We start from the raw sequence: 20009 nt of genomic DNA, 5'->3' as shown, positions 1-20009 counted from the left end.
ACTATTCTAGTGATGTTATCACAAACTTTTTTTTTTCAATGTAGGAATTTTTTAAAAATCAAAGAAATCCTGTCTTTAGGCATAAAAGTCACCTGGAGACTACAGGGAAACAAATGTATTTAAATTCCTGCAATTATGCATGAAACTGTTTGTAGGATAATTAGGAAAAAGCTATGTGAAAACAGCTTGTGCAGTACTCCACCAAAAAATCTTGCAAGGCTTTGATTACTTGCTAATTATTCAGAGTCTTAGGAAAGCTGATTAAGCAGCTCTTTTCAGATTCTACCATGAAAGCAAAATAAGTAGCCCAGCAATCCCTTCTATTAGTACTGGGTTTGTTGTCAAATCTGTTTTAAGACCAATTCTTTGGTGCAGAGGAATGTTCATAGCTGTGAGCTGACTTTCAGACCTGGCTTGTTCAGCTCCTGCCTAAGGGAGGAAGGGGTGAGGGCATTGCTATGAAAAACAGGCTGGCAGGGAGAAAGAATAACTTTATTTCTGCTATCTATGCAGGTGTTTAAAAATTCCTAGAGTAAACACTTTTGGACTTTATTTTCCCTTTATGGCGCAATCCTCCCCTCTGGTCTAATTCAGTGCATTGTAACTGTGGTGTCATTCAGTAAGCCAAGTGGTGGTGGATGAATAATTTAAGAACTTTGAATTGTAAAACTGCCTGAGATGGCTGTGTGCCAGGTACCTTGTACTTGTAGATGTTAGTACTGGTTTTTACAGTTCTGTAAACTGCCAGAAACCTTCTACGTATCTGCCAAACATTGGGAAGCAAGAGAATCTGTCTTCCTAGAGCTCATATTCTTACCCCTTTTTCCATTGCTCTGACCCTGTCCAGCTCTGTACTTTGGCTTACCAAGTGAAGTACCATAATCAGGCTTTTCCATGCAAATTGCTGCTTCTCATATGGAAGCTCTTGCCATTCAGCACAGCTATTGGTGCCCTTGAGCACTTGGGCCCAACTGCTGGTGGCAGCTGTGTCCTTTTCCTGCCTTTCAAAAGGGTACAGAAAGTCCTTCATCTGCTCTTATTCCTGTAGAAATGCAGTGCTGGCTCTTTGATTCATGAGGGTAAATTTGGCCAGTGCGTGCTGTGCTAGGTTAGACATTTTTGGCTGTTTACAGTTTATTCTAACAAAGTGTGGGTATCTTTATTTCTGTAGAGATGTGGCACGTGCCATCCGTATCGAAAATAATTATCCTTGCTGTCTGCACACTTTTTATCATCAGTAAAGGCAAGCTCCTCAAAGATTGAGGCAAATGACTGTCAAGCCTGTTAGTAAACACTGTCAAAGATCCAGTCTACATCCTTCTTATCCTTTGTTTGCACACCAACCTATGCTGGGTGAGCAGGCTGCCTGGTACCAGAAGACTCTTTTACACTGTCACTGCTTTTCTCTTAGATGCAAGGAGATGAGTAGTCAGAAAAGCTGTCTTCAAGCTTTTCAGTGCTCTTTTCTTCCCCCTAATAGCAAAGCAGTGTTTGATCCCTGTCAACTCCTAGGTGTTTTAGTCTGGGAGGAACACTTCCAGGAGAATAATAAACTAGAAGAACAGTATTACCCCTGAAGCTTTGGCAAGTGAACATGCTGAGAGGTAGAGGAGAATGGCAGCTCCCTGTTGGTAAGTTGAAGCTTTGACCTTGCAGAGGAAGCAGCCTCGGGGGTCTGAGTTTTTGCTGGGTGCTGTGGTATTGGCAGAAGCCTTGTGTTCTCCAGCTCTTATCAGCAAGGGAGATTTGAAGTGCTGTAAATCCTCATGCCTTGTTTTGACTAAAATACTTCTTGTATTTTAGTGGGGGAGGAGGGGTGTGATGGGCTCTTTGCTAAATAAAAGCTTCTTAAATGGTGAAGGAGGTGGTTTAGCCAAGGGGTCAGTCAGTACTTTTAAATAGTTCTGACTTCACACAGGTGCTGTGGGCAGCAGACAAACACTTCTACTCCATTTGTTTCTTTTTTGAGACTCAGGGAATGTAGAAGCTCCATAACTTGCTTAAAAATTTTTCTTGCAATTTTTTTTTGCTGTGTCCTCATCGCACTGAGCAGTCTAGCTGAGCTGATGCAGAAAAAGCTGCTTTCTACATATTTGGGATCAAGGGCTGAACCCTGCAGACTTTTATAAGAGTTTTCTTGATTGGAATTTAATTTGCATTCCCTAGCATCAAATAAAGAACAAGGATCAAAGTTTGATTTTGTAAAGCATTCTTTAAATACCTCCAAACTGCTCTGTAAAGGGGAAAATAATTTCTTACCTGTTGTAATGCAAGCAAAAGTTCTTAGAATATCTTGACATTGACAATTTGTAGACTGTTTTCTCACCATCAGTATCCAGTGTGCACATAAAGGCCATGTAAGAGTTAATGTTTAAAGTGTTAATCTCCACAGATGAAATGAAGCAATGCACCAGAAATAAGCCTGTTGCTGAACTTCCACTTCACATCTTTGAGGACCTGAATGCTGATGCCTGCTAATAAAAATAGCACAGTTTTTATGTGCTTTGTGTGAGCTGCTTATACAGCTGCTGCTTTCCTAAATTCCTGCATACTGGATTATGTATGTGCTTTAAAATGATAATCTACTGCCTGAGAGCCACTAAATTTAATCTATAATCACATGTTGGAATTGTTTTAAATATTAAAATGCCAGGATAAATTTTTTGGGAAAACTGAAGAGTTGTCTTGTTCTTGAGCACTGTGGGCAGCCACCTATCAAGATGTGAGGCTGTGCTGCACAGCTGGAATGCAGGTTTGGAGCTCAAACACTGACACTGGTGAGCAGATTTATGTAACTGGCTGTGAATTCACTTAGCCACTTAGGAGTGGTGAACTCTGTACTTGCTGGGCCATGTAAGTGACCTTCCATAATGAGTAAATGTCATCCCCAGGCCTGTTCTCTCTGCCTTCTGTTACAGAGTTACTGGAAGCTACAGGGCTGCTTACTGGAAGACATAACTGCTTTAAATATTTATCATGATTCAGGGTGCCTGCTATCTATTGCAACTGACCAAAACAGGGAAATGAATCAGTTAAAAAGCCTTTGTGTCTGGGGAAAGCTCAGGAGCCATTTTTGGTTCACAGAAATAAAAATCTCCATTTTTGGTACAACGCAACTTTTCCCTTGGAATTTTATCATCAGCACGTGCTTGTCTGGGTTGTGGTGTTATGCAGTCCTTGTCCTCATATGGAGGCCTTGGCAAGAGGTCCTCCTGGCTGGTGTTCACTGCTCCTGTCACCATCAGCCACTATTGCATAACAGTGGAAATGCTGCTTATGGGACATGGTGTTTGTTCCTGGGTTTTTGTACATCTGGGAGCAGCTTCTCTGGAGCAGGACACAGAGGAATATGTACTGAACCATCTCTGTGCTGTGCTGAAGTAATCTCTGCAGCACACTGCTTTTCAGAAGCATTTCAGCTTATAGCAGACAGAGAGGAAGGAGTTGAAAATCTGCTGTGTCCTTGAGTGCTTTCCTTGTTTCTACTTGTTATGAATGCTGGAGGAAAGCTACCTGCTTTTGAGTGAAGGGCTCTTGTTTGGAAGACATGGTTAAATTTAGCAGTAATTATAGTTTTAGCATAAAATGTGAAGGGCAGTATTCAAATGCCCCTTAGACTGAATACTCAGTTGCTCAGTCTGCATGGTTGTGTTGCATCCTGCTGAGCTTGTTTTCTTAAGGTAAACCACAGGAACAATGCCCTGAGTACATGCTCTTCTGTCTGCAGGATGGTTGTTTTGGAGAAGCATCTTTTTTCAGCTGTTTGCCCGGAGGAATGTTAACTTCACTACAAAACAATCTGTTCTAGCTCTTGCTATCAGCACTGGGTAGTTAGGTTTTTTCAGCTGAGTTGAGGATAGGAATGTCTTTGGAGCTGCTTTTCACATGATAGGCTTAAATAAAATTGATCTGATCTGTTCTTTCAGCGGAGAAAGGCTTTTGCACAATTCCTGGCAAGTTTTCTCCCTCACCAGTGTGGTATCATGTACCTTCAGGACTGAAGAGTTCTTTCCATACTTTCTTCTTTCAGTGGGTTTAGTAAAAGAAAGCTGAAAGTCCACACTAACCCTGTATAAAAAGATGAGCCATCCTTCAGCCTTGTGCAGTCTTGCACCATTAGGCTCAGTACTTGCTCTTGGAAGTTCTTGTAGATTTTGTCTCAGCAAGAGACATAAAAGTCACATGAAGATTTCAAAAATAGATTTGCCCATTGGCAAAATGGAGGGTCAACAGAAATAGTGTGACAAGCAGATCATATGTCTGATTCTGCTATAGATTATAAGGGTACCTTGTCCTCAGCTGAGAACAGATTTTACCTGAATTCAGTAAAAGAGGAATCACTCTTACTGTAAAGGCTTTACAGGGTTTTGTAGTAGGTTAAATTGGCTTGGTAAACAGAAGTAATATTTTTATTAGCTGCCTGGTTTTGCATCAATCTGGTAAGGTAAATTCTAATCTGTCTTAGTTTTTCCACTGATCATACAAGATCTGTGCTATCTGGGCAGCTTCCTTCCCTTTCGCTGTTAAAGTGTCGTCGTGCTCAGTGTCCTGAGCCTGGATTAAGGAATGTATTTTGCTTCACAAGTCTGTTGCTTAAAGGCTGATGGGCCTAAACAAAAAGACTGGTGAGATAAAAAGCTTCTGCCTGAACACTTGCATGTATTTCAGAGCTTCAGCTGCTTTAAAACTTATTTCTAGAGCAAACTAGAAATATGTCTAATGCCTCAGTAGGGGTTACAAATCTCTGCATCAGAGTGCTATGCACATTACTCATGCTGAAGCTTTGACTGTAAGAAGTCCCCCTCATAGATGAGGGAAAAGCATGGGGAGAAAGAGGCCATACTGCTGCTTTTGTCTTGCTAAACAACCCCAAGTGGTTTTTATTTGATAGGAAGCATTTTTATGGCGTGTAGGGGAGGAGGGAGTTGCGGATATGACACATAAGCACTGGCATGGGGAAAGGTCCAGCTGTATGAAGAGGGAGTGTCAGAGCACAGAGGTAGGGTTTCTGCCACATTCTAGTGGATTATGGGCTTAAGCAGTAAATTTGTGTGCTGAGCTGCCTAGGTTTTTTGTGAACACGGAAGAACACGATCTCTGCTTCATAAGCTCTCTCAAAGTGAAAAGGAATAATTGCAGGAAGCCCTAAACACAACAGGGAGGGCGTTGCTAATCCTCAGGATCCAAGGTGAAGTCAGAAGCTCTCAAGCTTCCTCTGGGTACCCTGGTCTGTGCACCAGAGACCACAGTTCTTTAATTGGAAGTGTGTTCCTTGGGATGGCTGTTCTCCTCAACAATAAATCATTCATGCTTTCCTGTTCAGAGCTGATGTAACTCTCTTTTTCAAGGCATTGGCTCAGTCTCCTTAGAGTGACCAGGTGACTTGCCCACATGGTGGTGGTGCTAGGGCACAGTATGTTTCCTGTTAAACCACTTGCAGTTCTGCTTGTGCTAAAAAAATCTGATAACAGAGCCTTTAATGCTTTCCAGCTCATAGCAGTGTTTCTCACATATCTTTTTTGAGGCCCTGTAAGCCAGGAAAAGAGAGACAATCTGCTTTGTCACATAGCTTTAAATATACCCTTGATAAGCATAAGTAATTGGTAGACTCACCCCTCTTACTGAAAGGGATTTGTTACTCAGTGAAGTTTGGTCAGTTCTGACTGATTCTCTTAACACTGTCCCAACTTTTACCTAATTCTGAAAGGCAAAATCAGCCTGTACTGTGCTCTTTGCTTAACTTAGTAAAACAAACAGTTCTGTGTAAAATGGTCCCAACCAGCAAGTCTTGGGGCTTTCCATTTTCTGGAACTTGGTGTGAATCCTGTTGTTTGTGCCACTGGCTTGTACAGTCAAGTGCTTACACAGGTTCATGTGGCTCAACCCAGGAGGCTTCAGTGTTTCAATTAAAACAGATTTACAGCACTGTACAATTCTGGAGGTCACTGTGGTTGGTTGGCAACAGGCAGTCTCAATCTCGCCCAGACACAAGGCCTCTGTGTATTTAGTGAGAACATAGAGAAGCACTCTAACATCTCAATATAGGGAATGTCTGGGGTTTGGCTCCTGCTGCTGCTATGAGTGCTGATTTTTCAGCTTGGAGAGTGTTTTGGTCTCTCCCCTTGTGTAAGGCTGCAAAGATCACTGCTGCCATTTGAGTCAGAGCAAAAGCAATTCCATATTTGTTGCTCTATTTGGGAGCTGGTGAGATTTGTTATGGGAGTGCTGATGTGTTCTCAAGGGCTTGTTAACACAGCAGGGGTAAGCAATCAATTACTGCCTTTCAGGTACATTCCACCCCTCATCTGGGGAAAGAGTGGACATATCCAGACAGCTCTTTATGGAAAAATGGGGAGAGTGAGATCACCACATCCAAATGGACATCGCAAGTACCTGACCATGCCAGATGGAGCAACAGCCACCTTTGATCTCTTTGAGCCACGCTCTGAGCACTGCACTGGAGGTCAGTCCAACAGCTGCTCCCTGCATCTAGCTGCTAACCTTGACTGTGTGCTCTGTCCCTCATCTACAGATGCCTGTGGCTCCCATTTGGCCCTCAGAAAAAGCAGATTTCTCTTTTTAAACTGTCAGTGTTGAGATCTTCGTGGTACAGTGCTGCACTAGGACAGTTAGTGTTATCTTTATTGCTGTGAGCAGTGCTTTTCTAATGAGATAAAAATTCAGTGGCTAGAGCTGGTAATGTTGGAGCTTTGCACAAGAGAGTTACAGTTAATTTGAAGTGCATATGATAATCCTGAATGTAATTTACTGTGCTTACTTGAATTACAGCAATTACTTTCTTGGTTGATGAAATGATATCTTGTTAAACTAGTGAACAGTGTCAGCAGATCAAATATCATTAGATTAGCCACAAAGTAGATGATGGTTAATGTCAGCTGATCAGAATGTCTGTGCTTAGCAGAGCTGCATTTGGAAAATCTGCATTACACCCAGCTCTAGAGGGGAAATGAGGGAGAAATAGCATAACCAATCTCCTTGGAGTGCTGGGCTTCACAGCTTCCACGCACGTTGCAGTCACAACAGGCTGTCAGAAGGCAGAACATGTGTAGCATCAAAAATGTCCTTCAGACAGAAGAATGTACTCTGGGTCTCTCATCAGTGCCTGGAGGACTGTTTGCACAGCTTTCCCTGAAGCTAAAAACTGTTCCTCTCCCATAGCATGAATGACTTTTTCCCATCTGAAGCACTAGAGCTGCTGGTCTCCTGTCCCATACAGGATTTTTGGCAGACTGGTAGGAATTCTAGCTTGCTTGTGGTGGGTGGTTTCCCACGGATCTGAAATGGAAACCTTCTGACTCTCTTAATTTGCATGAAGTGACATTTGCTTAACTTCCCTCTCTTTCTGAACACAGAGGATGTCACAATGGTGATCTGCCCAGGGATTGCCAACCACAGTGAGAAGCAGTACATCCGCACCTTTGTTGACTATGCCCAGAAAAATGGCTACAGATGTGCTGTGCTCAATCACCTGGGAGCCCTGCCAAACATTGAGCTCACTTCACCACGGATGTTTACCTATGGTAGGTACTTCATGGCACCTGGGCAATTTATTTTCAGCCTCATGGAACTTCTAGGGATTGATCAGCCTCCTCCAGAATAACAGAACTGCTGTACCTCAGTGGGGGTAAAACAGTTTTGTACTGTTTCTTAAGAACTAAACTGAATTTACATGGTAGGAAGAGAGGAGGCTAATACTAAATTCACTTTTGTCTCTTCTGCAAGCTTTTACACATGTAGTCTCATCAAGGAAGCAGTTTTTTGTAAGAAAAATTTTGGGGAAAAAAGCCCTTTTGTGCCTACCCAGAGCCTATTCAAATGATTTTAGTGATACTAAATTTGCCAGTTTGATGGAATGTGAAACAAACACGTCTCTGAAGGATAAATGCCACTTCTGAGGCTTTGTAAAATACAGCCTGAGAGGAGTTTGTACCAGCCTATCCAGAAAGTACATTTATATCTTAGGGGGTTCATGTGAGGATTTGCGCTTGGATGTAACACAAGTCAACAACAGCAAGAGTACAGGAGTGTGACAATAAAACTACAGAAGTGGGTTGTGCTTAACTGCCATGATTGTGGCATACTCTCACCTTGAGTATAAGGAAGTCTTTCTTAACCTAGAAATTAAAAGGAATAAATGATCTGAAACTGTGTGAAGGGTGACTCCAGCCTTAATTGCCCTTTTGGTGAGTAATGTGATCCTTGTAGAATGGGGCCTCTTTGCCTGTGACCTAATCTGCTTGTTCCTGAGCTCTCTTGAGCCCTCATCTCCCTCTTTACTGTAAGTATCTATAGGCACCCTGTCAATTCTGTGTTTAGCAGACTTTAGGATTTATTTTTTAAAGTTAGCTGCACTACTGCTTAGATTTTGGATTAACGGAATAGTTATCTTGAACACTTAAACTGTCAAAACAGAAATACTGTGCTTCGAGATGCCAAAGTCTGGCAGGCAAATAATAATGCTTTGTTGCTTGTTTTAGAATTATTAAATATACTCCTCTTTGGGAAACACTTCAGGAATACCAAACACCCTCATTTGTAGTGAGACCCTGGGCTCTTATGGCTGCAAGACTACCATGTCTTGAAAACTAAATTTTAATGTTAAAGCATTTGCTGTTTTGATAGAAGTTAAGAGTTTGCTTTCATGAAGCTTTACTTTAGGCCTTAGGATGCTATTCTGTAGTGCATCTCTTGGGACATACCTTTCTGAATCTTTTATAGCCCTGGAAAGGGCAAAGAATGACTAGCACTTCCTTTGAGTAAGCCAGTAAATCACTTGGCAGAGTTGCTTCTGAAGTAACGTGCCAGCAAGTCCAGTAGACTTTACTCTGCCTCTTACCCAAATAACTCAGTGCCCTTTCAGCTTTGCTGTGTTCCAGGCATGCTTGCTGAGGAACAAGTAGCCTAAATTTGGGATTTGCTGAATCCCAGCCTCTATATCAAGCTTGACCTGTTGATTTTATAGTTTTGGATTTTTGAGCTGCCCTGAAATCATGAAGGTCAAACACTCAAGTACTTTGACCGCTGGCTTCTTCCAGAGGAAACCAGAGCAGTGCAGAGTTTATCTTGAAGATTGTTCATTAAAAATGTTCACAAGGAAGTGCCCAAGCCCTGCTGAAACACTCAGACAGGAGCTTGCTGTTGCACTGAAGCAAACAAGCTCTGGTGCTCAGGGTTTACTCCAGAGCTAGGTTAAGTTGGAGTCTGTCCACTGAGGATGCTACAGATGGGGTGGGGATGCAGTGGAGCAGTGTTAGGTTAGTACAGGGTGGAATGCTGGAATCCTAGGATTTATCTCTCTGGATGAGTTCCACAGAATAGAGCTGAGTTTCTGACTCTGGACAAGAAGAAACATCTGGAGTTCTATTTCTGTTGTCCATGTGATGCCTCCTGTGGTTTGCAGCCTTAAATCCAAAGGGAAGGTTAACAAGCTGCATAAACACTTGAAACCAGTGTACTAACGCCATCACTATTGCAGCTGCTGCTCCATATCTCCTTTTCCCATACTCACAAGCAGGAGAAATACTTGTAGGTACTCACATTGTTGTATGTGTGGAGGCCTTCAAGTCTGTCAAACAGTTGGAGGATGCCAGCACTGCCAGAAACTGGATCCCTCAGTGCCTGTGGGATGCAAGTGGGTGTTTACTGACAGCGGAACAGATCTCTATAGCGACACTTAACTATTCTCTTCATGTGGGGATACCCATGTGTCTTTCAGGGAGCTGCAGTATCTTTACCTTTTCACTGGCTACAAAGGGTTGAATATCTCAGCTTAAACCCTTCTCCCTGATTCCAGAGATCACCTGCTTAGTCAGGCTCTGCAGCAGTCTGCTGGGAGCTCTTCCTGGCAAGCCACTCCTTTCCCCTCCCCACAGCAGTGTGGATTTAGGGATCCATATCGTCTTGCTTAAAAACAAAGGAGGAAACTGCATTCCAAATACCTCGCTTCACTTTAGAAGTGGCAAACTGCCTCAGGAAAGCAATGATGTGTGCTGTTCTTGCATGGTAATGTCAAGCCCAGAGTTGCTGGACTCTGCTTTTTAAAGCTGTTTTAGAAACAAAGCGTTTTGATTGTCATGTTAACTGTCACCGTGATTTTTAAGCAACTAAATTTCATCTTGCTTTGGCACTTGCTTTAAGCATGAGCTAAGCTCCACAGGACTCACAGATGTATGAACACATGTGAATCAGAGCTGTTAAAACCTTAAGGCTATTGAAAAGTCAGAAAGGGTAAGAAGCTGAATTCAAAGCAACTGAGGCTTCAAATGAGAATTTAAATATATTAGATGATTTTTTTAAACTTTGTTCTTCTTTTTAGGATGCACCTGGGAATTTGGTGCCATGGTGAATTACATCAAGAAGACCTACCCTCAGACCCAGCTGATTGTTGTGGGCTTCAGCCTGGGTGGAAACATAGTGTGCAAATACCTGGGAGAGAGCCAGGCCAACCAGGAGCGAGTGCTGTGCTGTGTCAGCTTGTGCCAGGGGTACAGCGCACTCAGGTGGGTCTGGAGCTTTCTCTGTGCTCCTCTCTTCTGGAAGTGCAGGAGGGAGCAGATCTCTGGAAGGGCAAGGTGAAGATGGGTGTTTCTGTTGCATGAACTGGTCTGACAGACTGTGTAGGATAACACCCTCCTGAAGGAGCACCTGGAGCTCTGCTGATTTGCAAGCACAAGTAAACTTGGTCAGCAGTGCAAACAGGTTTTGTGTACCTGTCCAGGTACATGCTGGCAGCTTCTGGTCTGTGCATGTGATGCTGTCTCATGGCTAGAGTGAAGAGGAGGCATTCCCTGTGCAATCCTGGTGTAATTAACCAGGCAGGCTGGGCAGCCTGAGCAGCTGCTGAGCTGCTGCCAGGTCTGCAAGCAATAGTTTACACTGTCTCATCACTCTGAGAAATATCCCATGGTTTGTAATAGCTTGTTTGGCCTCAGTGTGCAGTTTCATCTGGCAGCTCTTACCCAGGGAGACTGGAAAGGCACAGCACAGACTCTGTCAGTCTATGCTCCTTTCTTGGTGTTTGTCACTGAAACAGTGCTGTGGGTGATCAAGGGATGGAGAGGTGCTCACAGATGTGTTATAGGACTGGGAAGGTGGGGTGGAAAAGTATTACAGCCCTTAAGCCTGAAAACATTCATGTTTCCCCACCTGGAAGACAAGGTTGTGGCACTTAGGAGCTGTGATGACTTCACTTGCATGTGCTGATGGAGGGTCCAGGCACAGCAGTGCTGCTTGAAAACTGGACTCAACTAATGCACTTTAACCTTTCCATGTATGCACAGGTAATGGAGATTTAAACTCTGTAACTGGCTAAACTGCTGTTTTCAGTTTTTACTGTCTGTACATATGGACAATTACTAAGGTGCAGCTGACTCTGCAGTAATTTACTTGCAGTTTTGAGCTGTGAGACTACCTACAAGCCAAAAGGGACTGTTAGAACTCAGGTATTTGAGTCATAATCCCTTGGGCTGATATGAATGGTGAAACTGTAGCAGGTCTGTGAGGGGCTTGCTATGGAATTCAGCCTCACAGCCTGGTCAGGGTAGCTGGAACTCTTGATGCTGATGATGCCCTGTCTGTGTAGGGGCCAGTTTGTTATTCAGCAGCCTGAAGACACCTTTTATAAATTGGGCTCTTACAGGTAAAAGCAAAAAGCTTTTCTGGAAGCACTAAGATGTCAGTAAAAGCTTGATATGCTTGTAATATTCTTGCTATCTAATCCCTTTCGAGGTCAGATGTGACTACTGCTAAAAACGTGTATAATCTGCTGCTAGTTCACACCCTCAAAATCTGAACAGATGCTACAGGAACAGCTGTTCTGTTTTGTTTCAAGTAAAATGTTCTTAGCTGTCCTGGGATTCTGGCATAGAGCACAGAGCATCCTTTTGAAGCCAGCTCCTTAATTGCAACCATCAGAGAGGGTTTGCAGGGATATCTGGCTGAGGTCCACTTGGTTCATCTTCTACAATTATGCAATATTGTATTCCTGATCTCCACAATGCTGTTGTGAGTAATGCTATTATGCTTGCATGGCAAGGACAACCTGATTAACAATTCTCCACTTGGATATTTGTGTGGAAAAACAACTCACTGGGTTTTTTCCCCCTGAGTTTAATGCACCCCATGGTGTGGGCTGTGTGGATTATTGAGCTCTTGCCTCCACCTGCTGGGTAAACATCTCCTAGCAAAGCTCCTGCCACAAAACATCTGCTCTGTATTACTGGACAGCCAGTGGGAAGGATTTCAGGTCTTGTGTCTCCCTTCCTAATACCCACATCTGCTGTAAGTGCTAATTAGCTGAAGAACCAGAGGGAAGCAACATCTACTGGGCAAAGGGCAGGAGGAGGGGGTGCCTTGTGCCCTGGTTATAGAAGTGGGAGGGAGGAAGTGTAAAGCACTTCCAGGTAGAATGGTGAAGCCACTGGCTTCCTGGGCTTGGTCTGGTACATGAAAATAGCTGACTTCAGCCTTCAGGGCTACATGGAAGTGGATTACCCTGGTAACATAACCAGTTTAATTTACAGTTCTTTTTTTTTTTAATATTGGCTTGTCCAGCATTTATTCCCCAAATAACTTTCATAAGCAAAGGAAAAAAAATTTAGTGAGCAAGGTGAACCAAATGTTTCAAATAGTAAAGCCTTTGCAGAGCAGCAGCAATACTAGGACCTGCCAGAACAATGAGATCTTTAATGAATTAACACAGGCTAGGGAATGTGTTCCCTGAGGCTAAACAGGGACAGGTCTCCTTATTCCTTAATCTCTGCCTGCATAGGCTTGATTCTGCTTCTTGATCTTGTGGAATGCATCTTCATCATAGCTCCAGGCTGTGGGGAGAGACCTCAGCTCTGAAACCTGGGCAGTCCTCACAATACTGAAAGCTGCCTGTGGGGTTTTTTTTAATGCTTGCAACTCTTCATATTAGGAGAACTGCTGTACACCACAGGAACTGCAGGGAAATGTAGTAGCTTCAACTTCAAACATCTTGTGATAACTTAATAGATTTGCTTGGAAAACCTTTTGTGAAGAAAGAAATGTGCATTTTCCAGTCTTCTTTCATTCCCCTGCCCTGGCATAAGTGTGGTAGGTATAACCTGGCTAGACAAAAAGATAATGGATTTTTCTTTTTTTTAAAATCCATACTCTCCAACATGGCTAATTACAAGAAAACAGTTTGTTCCTGCCTGGCAGGGGACTTGCAAGCTGTAGCTTGGAAGGTCATGCTAAATCTACAGTAGTTCTCATGGTATGTTAATGTTTAAGTGGTAAGAGAGCTTCAGTAGCTGAAGCTGCTCCCAGCATTCTTGAGTCTCTCAGTAAATGATAGTGTGTTCCCTCAGCAACAGCAAACCCTGCTAGGAGTAAAGCTCTAACCTGCCCATGACCCTGCATAGCAAAGCAGTGCTGGTGTCTGCCAGAGCTCACACAACTCTGGATGGCTTAAATTCTGTTTTAACAACAGATAAGCTATGAAGTGCTCTTCTGCTTTGAGAATAGGTAAAGACTTCAACTGAGATGCCACTTGCAGCTGCAGCTAGTATTTATTCCTACAGTTCCTGCCAATGAACTGAAACAATAATAGTATCTGTATATATTGGAAACATCTGCACAAATTGTTTCCTCTGCAGAGCTGTATTACACAATAGACAACACTGTTGAGCAACAGGTTTTAGCCCTTTCCTTGAAAGTCCCATTATGTAAATTACATTCAACTTCTGCAAAGGGATACTAAAATCCTCTTGTCAGTGTTATGGATCTTGATTGATGGCTCTTAAATGCTCTGATCAAAACTGCTAATTGTATTGTGCAAGATGAGACTGCAGATCTGTTTTCTGATACTAACAGACTTCATCAAAGTGGAAGTCATTTCCTGGAAAAGGTTAAGCTGTGGCAGAGAAGGCCTGGAGGTTTGTTTACACAGCCCCCAGGCTGCCATAAGATGTTAACAGTGTATTAATCTGATCTTTCAAGGGCTCCATTAACAGCTTTGTTTGTTCTGCTGTGTTTTTTCTAGGGCACAGGAAACCTTCATGCAGTGGGATCATTGCAGAAGATTTTATAACTTCCTCATGGCAGATAACATGAAGAAGATCATTCTTTCTCACAGGTACTGCAGTACATCATTCACACTGACAGTATTGATTGGGTCGATTGCAGTATTGGATTTGTCTGCCTGGTCCTTTAAAATAGGACTCCTGACAGGTTTAGCACAAGTTCCTTGATAGATCTTTAGATGAATCAACAGAGGTGGTGAGCCCCTGTCAATCTCATTATACTGTAAAATAGACAAACAAGCTTTGGCCATTTTGTTAGGAGGAAGACATTGTTGTCTCCTTGTGTTTTGTGGAAACTTATTTAATGAATAAACAAGACATGCACAGGAAAACATTGCAATTAGACTTCAAAGTGGAGTACTCTGCATCTGTTTTACTTCTAGCCAAAGAATTCCCTATTGAAGGAGCCTCTTGTTCTGCCACCTACCTGAGGTAGGACTAATCTTCCAGATCTGCTGTATGGAGTTGCTGCATATCAAATAAGCAAATAGTCAAACCTGTAGCTCTGGCTTCTAGCTGTTCCTCTAGAAAGAGCATGTAGCCAGCAAAACACTTAACATTGCTGTTCCTGGAGTGCTGTAGGATCCTTGTGCTGCTCTTGCTGATCCGTGGCTCTTGCATAACAAAAGAAATTTGTGTGCTAAACAGGTGACATGCTCATGTTGGTGTTTTCCCCATCAAAAGTTCTCTGGGTGGTACTTGGTAGGCAAGAAAATACCTCATCTCTATTGGAATTGGCCTGACTGAAGAGAAAGGAGGGGAATATCTTAAGGCCTATTTCATTGAAGGAGCATGTATCACTTCAGACTTCTGGTTCTGTGTTTACACTCCTGTGCAGTATGAAACACTTGTAGAAGGAGGGTGGCCAGTGTAGGATGATCCACGTAATTCATTCCAGGTTTACAAATATTTAGACAACTTGAACAAATTTGACAAGTGAAGTTAGGTAAGCTCCCATTAAACGGTGCTTAAATTCTTAACCCACAAAAGACTGGTGCTGATTTGAAAGGAAGTGTGTTAAGCAAACTTTTTCCATAATCACTTGAATCACGTGCTCTACCTTGCCCAAATCAAACCTAGCCTGCCCTGCAGCTGCCTCTCAAAGGGAATAAAAACCCCTTTCCAACTTGTGGCCTTTGTTCTGTTAGTTTGGGAAGAAGTTTGTTCTGGTAAAGAAACACATCCTTCCCTGAGGGCAATAACCAGCTATGACAAGTGTCCATAGTAAAAGCTTTCTGCTAAGGGAATACCCTGAGTAATTTCTGTGTGTAGTAGCCAGAAGTCTGTGCTGGGACTTTAGAACCAGATGATGCAGGAGATGCTGTGCCCAGCATTGCTGGTGCTCTCACCCAGACTACCCACAGGTTTCATCTGAAGCCAAAAATCTCTCCCTCTAACATGTAGCCTCAAGTCCAAATACCCTTAGTGCCTTCTGTTCTGGGAAGTTTCTTTTAGGAGGGCCCCCTCATGCAATTTTTCAGTAGATAAGGGAAACATTTTTTCCTATGAAGAGGCTTCTGGGGTTTGTTATGTCTTGCTGCTAAGGTAAGTGGACAAACAAGCTGCTCTTGGTCCCAAGGAAGCCTCATGTTTATATAACCCACTTCTAATCTTATCTTGTCAGATTTGGTAAACTCAGTTGTCCTTGAACAGGTCATGGTTTTGCTGCCCTTGTGTTATTTGGATGTAATTCTTGATGTCACTCTTCCAGGCAAGCTCTTTTTGGAGATAACATGAAGAAGCCACATAGCCTGTCAGAAGCTGATCTGGGCAAGCTCTATACAGCAACATCACTTATGCAGATTGATGATAATGTTATGAGGTATGAAGGGCAATTCCCTGCTCCCCTGTAGAACTCCAGGTACCTTTTCTTCCCAGTGTTGCTCTTGCATGCCCCTTGCTGTGCCTGTGGGACTCTGCTGAAGTACAGTGAACACAACTTCAAACTCTTACTTGCCTCCACATTAGAGAAAACTTAGAAGAGAGGAAAAAGACAAACTTACTGTTTACAGTCACAGCTTCTTTAAAATCATCCAGGAGGCATTTCTTTATTAGTAACACCTGAACCTGCAGCCGTCACTAAGGTAGGAAGAGGCCAAGCTCTAGCAATAAAAAAGGGGAATGTGGAAAGAAGCTCAGAACTCCTCATGGATTTCCTTAGCTCTGAAAAGTCTTCTCCCCATGAAACACTTCTGCTTTCTCAATACACAATAGGGCTGGCTGAGATAATGCAACCTTTCTTATTTGTCATACTAACACCTAATTAAGTGCTCTGCTTTATTAAGCAGTAGCCTGTTACTGCCTGTGTCCTTGACAGCAACATAGCACTTTAAGTGGCAGTGTTCATACCATGGCATGTTCTGTATCAGGCATTGACCCCTTTCCAAAATAAAGCTGCAAAGTGTTAGCTAAAAAGCTATGACACTTTTGGCAAACTGGGAGTATGGTTGGCTGCTTATAAAAAAAAAAAAAACATTCCTTGGGAATTCTCCCTGCTTGTCCCCCATCACTGAGACCTTTCTAGTTTGGACCAACAGCTATGTTGTCCCTTATGTAAAAAAAAAAAAAGGCACTTAAATATAGGCCTACTGAATTCTTGGTTTGGTGTGAAAAGATCAAGTAGAACCATGGTGAATTCTGGGGGACTTGTTCAGTAAATTTGAGGTTTATAAGCTATGCTGGGTTTGTATTTGAAAAGACTTTTAGGGAAAGATGAACAAGATCCTAACTTTTTCATCCACATGTACAATTAAGTGAAGTGGGGTGTTTTAAAAGAAACACCCTGAGGGCTGCTGTTCTTCAGTTTGCATGTTTGACTTGCCCATGTTCTCAGAATGTTTGAGAAGGCACAGAAACCATCAAGGCATGTGCTGCAAAAGGGTTTTGCAAAGAGACTGGGTATTAAAATATTGTCTATGGAAATTGAGCCATTATTTCCGTTTCTGCATGTGTCCTCACTTAAAAGTAATAGTGACATGGCTGGAACAGGTGATATTAATGACAATGTGCTCTATTTCAGGAAATTCCATGGCTACAGCTCACTGAAGGAATACTATGAAGAGGAAAGTTGCCTGCATTACTTGCACAGGGTAAGCTCTTGCAGCAGGCTGTTCTTGCATTAAGGGAAAATATTCTGTGGGGTTTTTTTTGTTGATACCTGCAGATGCCTCAGCTGGGATTTTCAGAAATAGTCACCCACAGTATATTGGAGTGGAATTTCAGATCTTGCTGCCTCTAACACTGGGGCTGAATTCTCTGGGCTCTTAAGTGCATATAACTTTAGTAGGTGATAGCACCCAAGAGATGGAGACAAAGCCACACATTCAGCTGAACTGCTCTGAGTGTGTGAGGATAAAGTGGGAAATGGGTGCCTGCATGGAGCCTGCACCTCCAAGGAAGAAAGGCTTAGTGGATTCTATGGAGGAGACTAAGGACACTGACAGGCAGATGCTTGAGCAAAGTTTTGCCAAAGTGTAATTGAGATCAGTTCTTCCTTTTTCTACTGAATCAGAGAATGGAGATGTTCCAAGGGAGTTTCCTGGACTTCAACCAAGGTGTCCATAACAGAGCTGGCAATAGCTGCCTGACATGCAAAGCAATGCAGAGTGAAAAAAGGGTGTGGTTATTTCAATTCTAAGAGTGAGGACTCAGTCTGTTTGCTCTCTGCCTCTTTCTTTGAGGCAAAATTAACTCTGAAATAAGATCTTAGTTGAGTTATGCTAAGATACTTTTACAGTTGGTAGATTGACGTTCAAATACTAACCCCTTTCTGGTTTGGTTTCTTCATTTTATGTTGTGTTTCCTGATGCAGATCAATGTTCCTCTTCTGTTGGTTAATGCTGCTGATGACCCTCTTGTTCATGAGAGTCTTCTGTCAATTCCAAGAGCTCTTTCAGGTATGCTGAAACAGTCTCCTCCTGCTGGGCATATTTGTGTACCTACAGCTTGCTTCCCATCACAATTCCTGATTTCAAAGCAGCTTGACCTGCCTCCTTACATCTGTAATGCTGTGGGAGGTGTGCTAAGCCTCTTTAAGTTACCAATTGCTAGAACTAACAAGGCTAATCCTGAGCAGGAGGAACTTCAGTCCTTTCAGGCACCTGTTGCTTGTGTTAATAGCAGCAGGTTACATTCCTGGATGAAAAAAGATTTCCTCACATCTCCATTGCTCACTGGGATGTAGTAGGAAGATGGGTGGTGGTGACAGTCTGGAGGAAGCGCAGATAAACTCCCCCTTTGCTGATGAAATGGGGACAGTGCATGCATGGCTCTGTCACTTGGCACTGAACTGGGATCTCTCCCTTACAAGGAGTTGAGCTGTCTGTCTTCAAACAAGGCAGAAGGTAAATTACACTTAGAAGCTCAGAAGAGGGAGCTGCTGCTGCTGCTTCATCACACCAAGAGTGGGTGTACAGGGATGGAAGCAGGGTTCATTCTTTTCCTGGTCAGAGGCTGTGAGCGGAGAATTTATCCCCAGCTGCTTTCAGAGAGAAGCAAGCACAGGGAGTTTTTCACTGTCCATGCAACAAGATGGCTAATGCTCTATCAGAGCTTAGTGCAGCTTGACACGATGCAAACAGTCTTAGTTCCAGGGAATGTGAGTTAAAGGTGTTCATTTGTTAAAGAATGAGCATTCTTACAGCAATATTTTTATTATTATTTTTATTATTATTATTACTGTTAGGGCCCAGTCAGCAGCATCTCTTGGGGCAGCCTTTGTCCTGGCAACTCAAGATGCTTTCATTCTCAGCTTGAAGATGTTATCCTGGAACTTTCTGCCTCTTTTTCTTTTACAGAGAAAAAGGAGAATGTCATGCATGTGCTGCCCCTTCATGGAGGCCACCTGGGATTTTTTGAGGGGTCTGTGCTGTTCCCAGAGCCTCTTACCTGGATGGATAAGCTCGTGGTGCAGTATGCCAATGCCATCTGCCAGTGGGAGAAGACAAAGCCTCACTGCTCTGATGCTGAGCAGGCTGTGTCTGGCCAGGAGTAATCGACCCAAAGACTCTGGATCACTTCAGTAAATCTCTATTTGGGAACATCTTGTTCCCTCACCTGCTGCTTCAGGTCTCCATTCTCCTTGATATCCTATGGCTGGGGTTTGATCACCATGTGTTTTTTTCCAAAATTGACTTAAAGCAGAGGTTAACATCTGGTCAGAGCCTCTTTGGATATCCAGTCACGTGGATTTGTAATTTTGCTCTGCTTGAAGAATTGGGTTGCTGTCTGTAGCTTGTTCCAGGGCTACTGAGCTAAAGACTGCTTGCTTTAATATAGCAGAAGTTTCACATGTCAAAATCTCTTTACCTGCTGGTCAAAAACTTGATCTGCAGCATTTGTTTAAGTGTAGATGATGGGATAACTGTGGCTCTCTTCTCTCTCTGGGTGCTGGAAAATCCCTGTACCAAGCCACAAGCCAGTGAGTGATTCAGCCTGTAAGCCACTACAGTATGGCTTGGAAAAACAGGTGCTTGACTGCAAGTGTAGTGTCAGCTTTGCACCATCTCAAGGGAAACCTTTTAGTACCTAGGAATGCACTTGCACAAGTGAATCACTTTAAAAGTATTCAACTTTTCCATGCTTGAGCTGTGAGTGGATTGGGGTGGCTTTATGCTGCATCTCCAAATAGAGAAAAGCTGCAGCCTGGTAACGCCAGTTAATGTTTCTGTGTAAACATGTTCTCATTTCAGGACCTGATCAGTCACCTTCTTGTCACCTTTGCCTCTTTTGAAATACTGTTATCTTTTCAGTACTGGATTCTTTGTTTGACCTGGGTCTTTTTAAAGCTGGCTCTAGCTTCCAAATGGAAACCCATGATTAAGAATCTGCAGGATTTTTTTCTGAGCTCAATTTGCTTGAAAGACTATTTTATGGAGAGCTATTGTACTCTCTTAGGGATTAATTGGTGGGGGGTAGGGTGTATCTGTTTAGATTTACTCC

General features: G+C 42.9%; 1 protein-coding gene across 1 annotated transcript in view; it reads left to right on the top strand.

Annotated features, from left to right (window-relative positions):
- Window positions 1-19205, top strand: part of ABHD2 (abhydrolase domain containing 2, acylglycerol lipase) — a 31799-nt gene extending 12594 nt beyond the window's left edge. Inside the window, exons 4-11 of the mRNA XM_064721919.1 lie at window positions 6288-6463; window positions 7374-7541; window positions 10337-10520; window positions 14030-14122; window positions 15781-15891; window positions 17089-17158; window positions 17881-17965; window positions 18866-19205. Of these exons, the coding sequence (XP_064577989.1) occupies window positions 6288-6463; window positions 7374-7541; window positions 10337-10520; window positions 14030-14122; window positions 15781-15891; window positions 17089-17158; window positions 17881-17965; window positions 18866-19062 (1084 nt within the window). The 3' untranslated portion in view covers window positions 19063-19205. The remainder of the gene's footprint in view (window positions 1-6287; window positions 6464-7373; window positions 7542-10336; window positions 10521-14029; window positions 14123-15780; window positions 15892-17088; window positions 17159-17880; window positions 17966-18865) is intronic.
- The last annotated feature ends 804 nt before the right edge of the window (window positions 19206-20009 follow it).

Source organism: Zonotrichia leucophrys, chromosome 10, assembly GCF_028769735.1.
Source record: "Zonotrichia leucophrys gambelii isolate GWCS_2022_RI chromosome 10, RI_Zleu_2.0, whole genome shotgun sequence".
Taxonomy (NCBI): domain Eukaryota; kingdom Metazoa; phylum Chordata; class Aves; order Passeriformes; family Passerellidae; genus Zonotrichia; species Zonotrichia leucophrys.
Note: the sequence above shows the minus strand (reverse complement) of the source record. Positions and strands in the feature narration are given on the sequence as shown.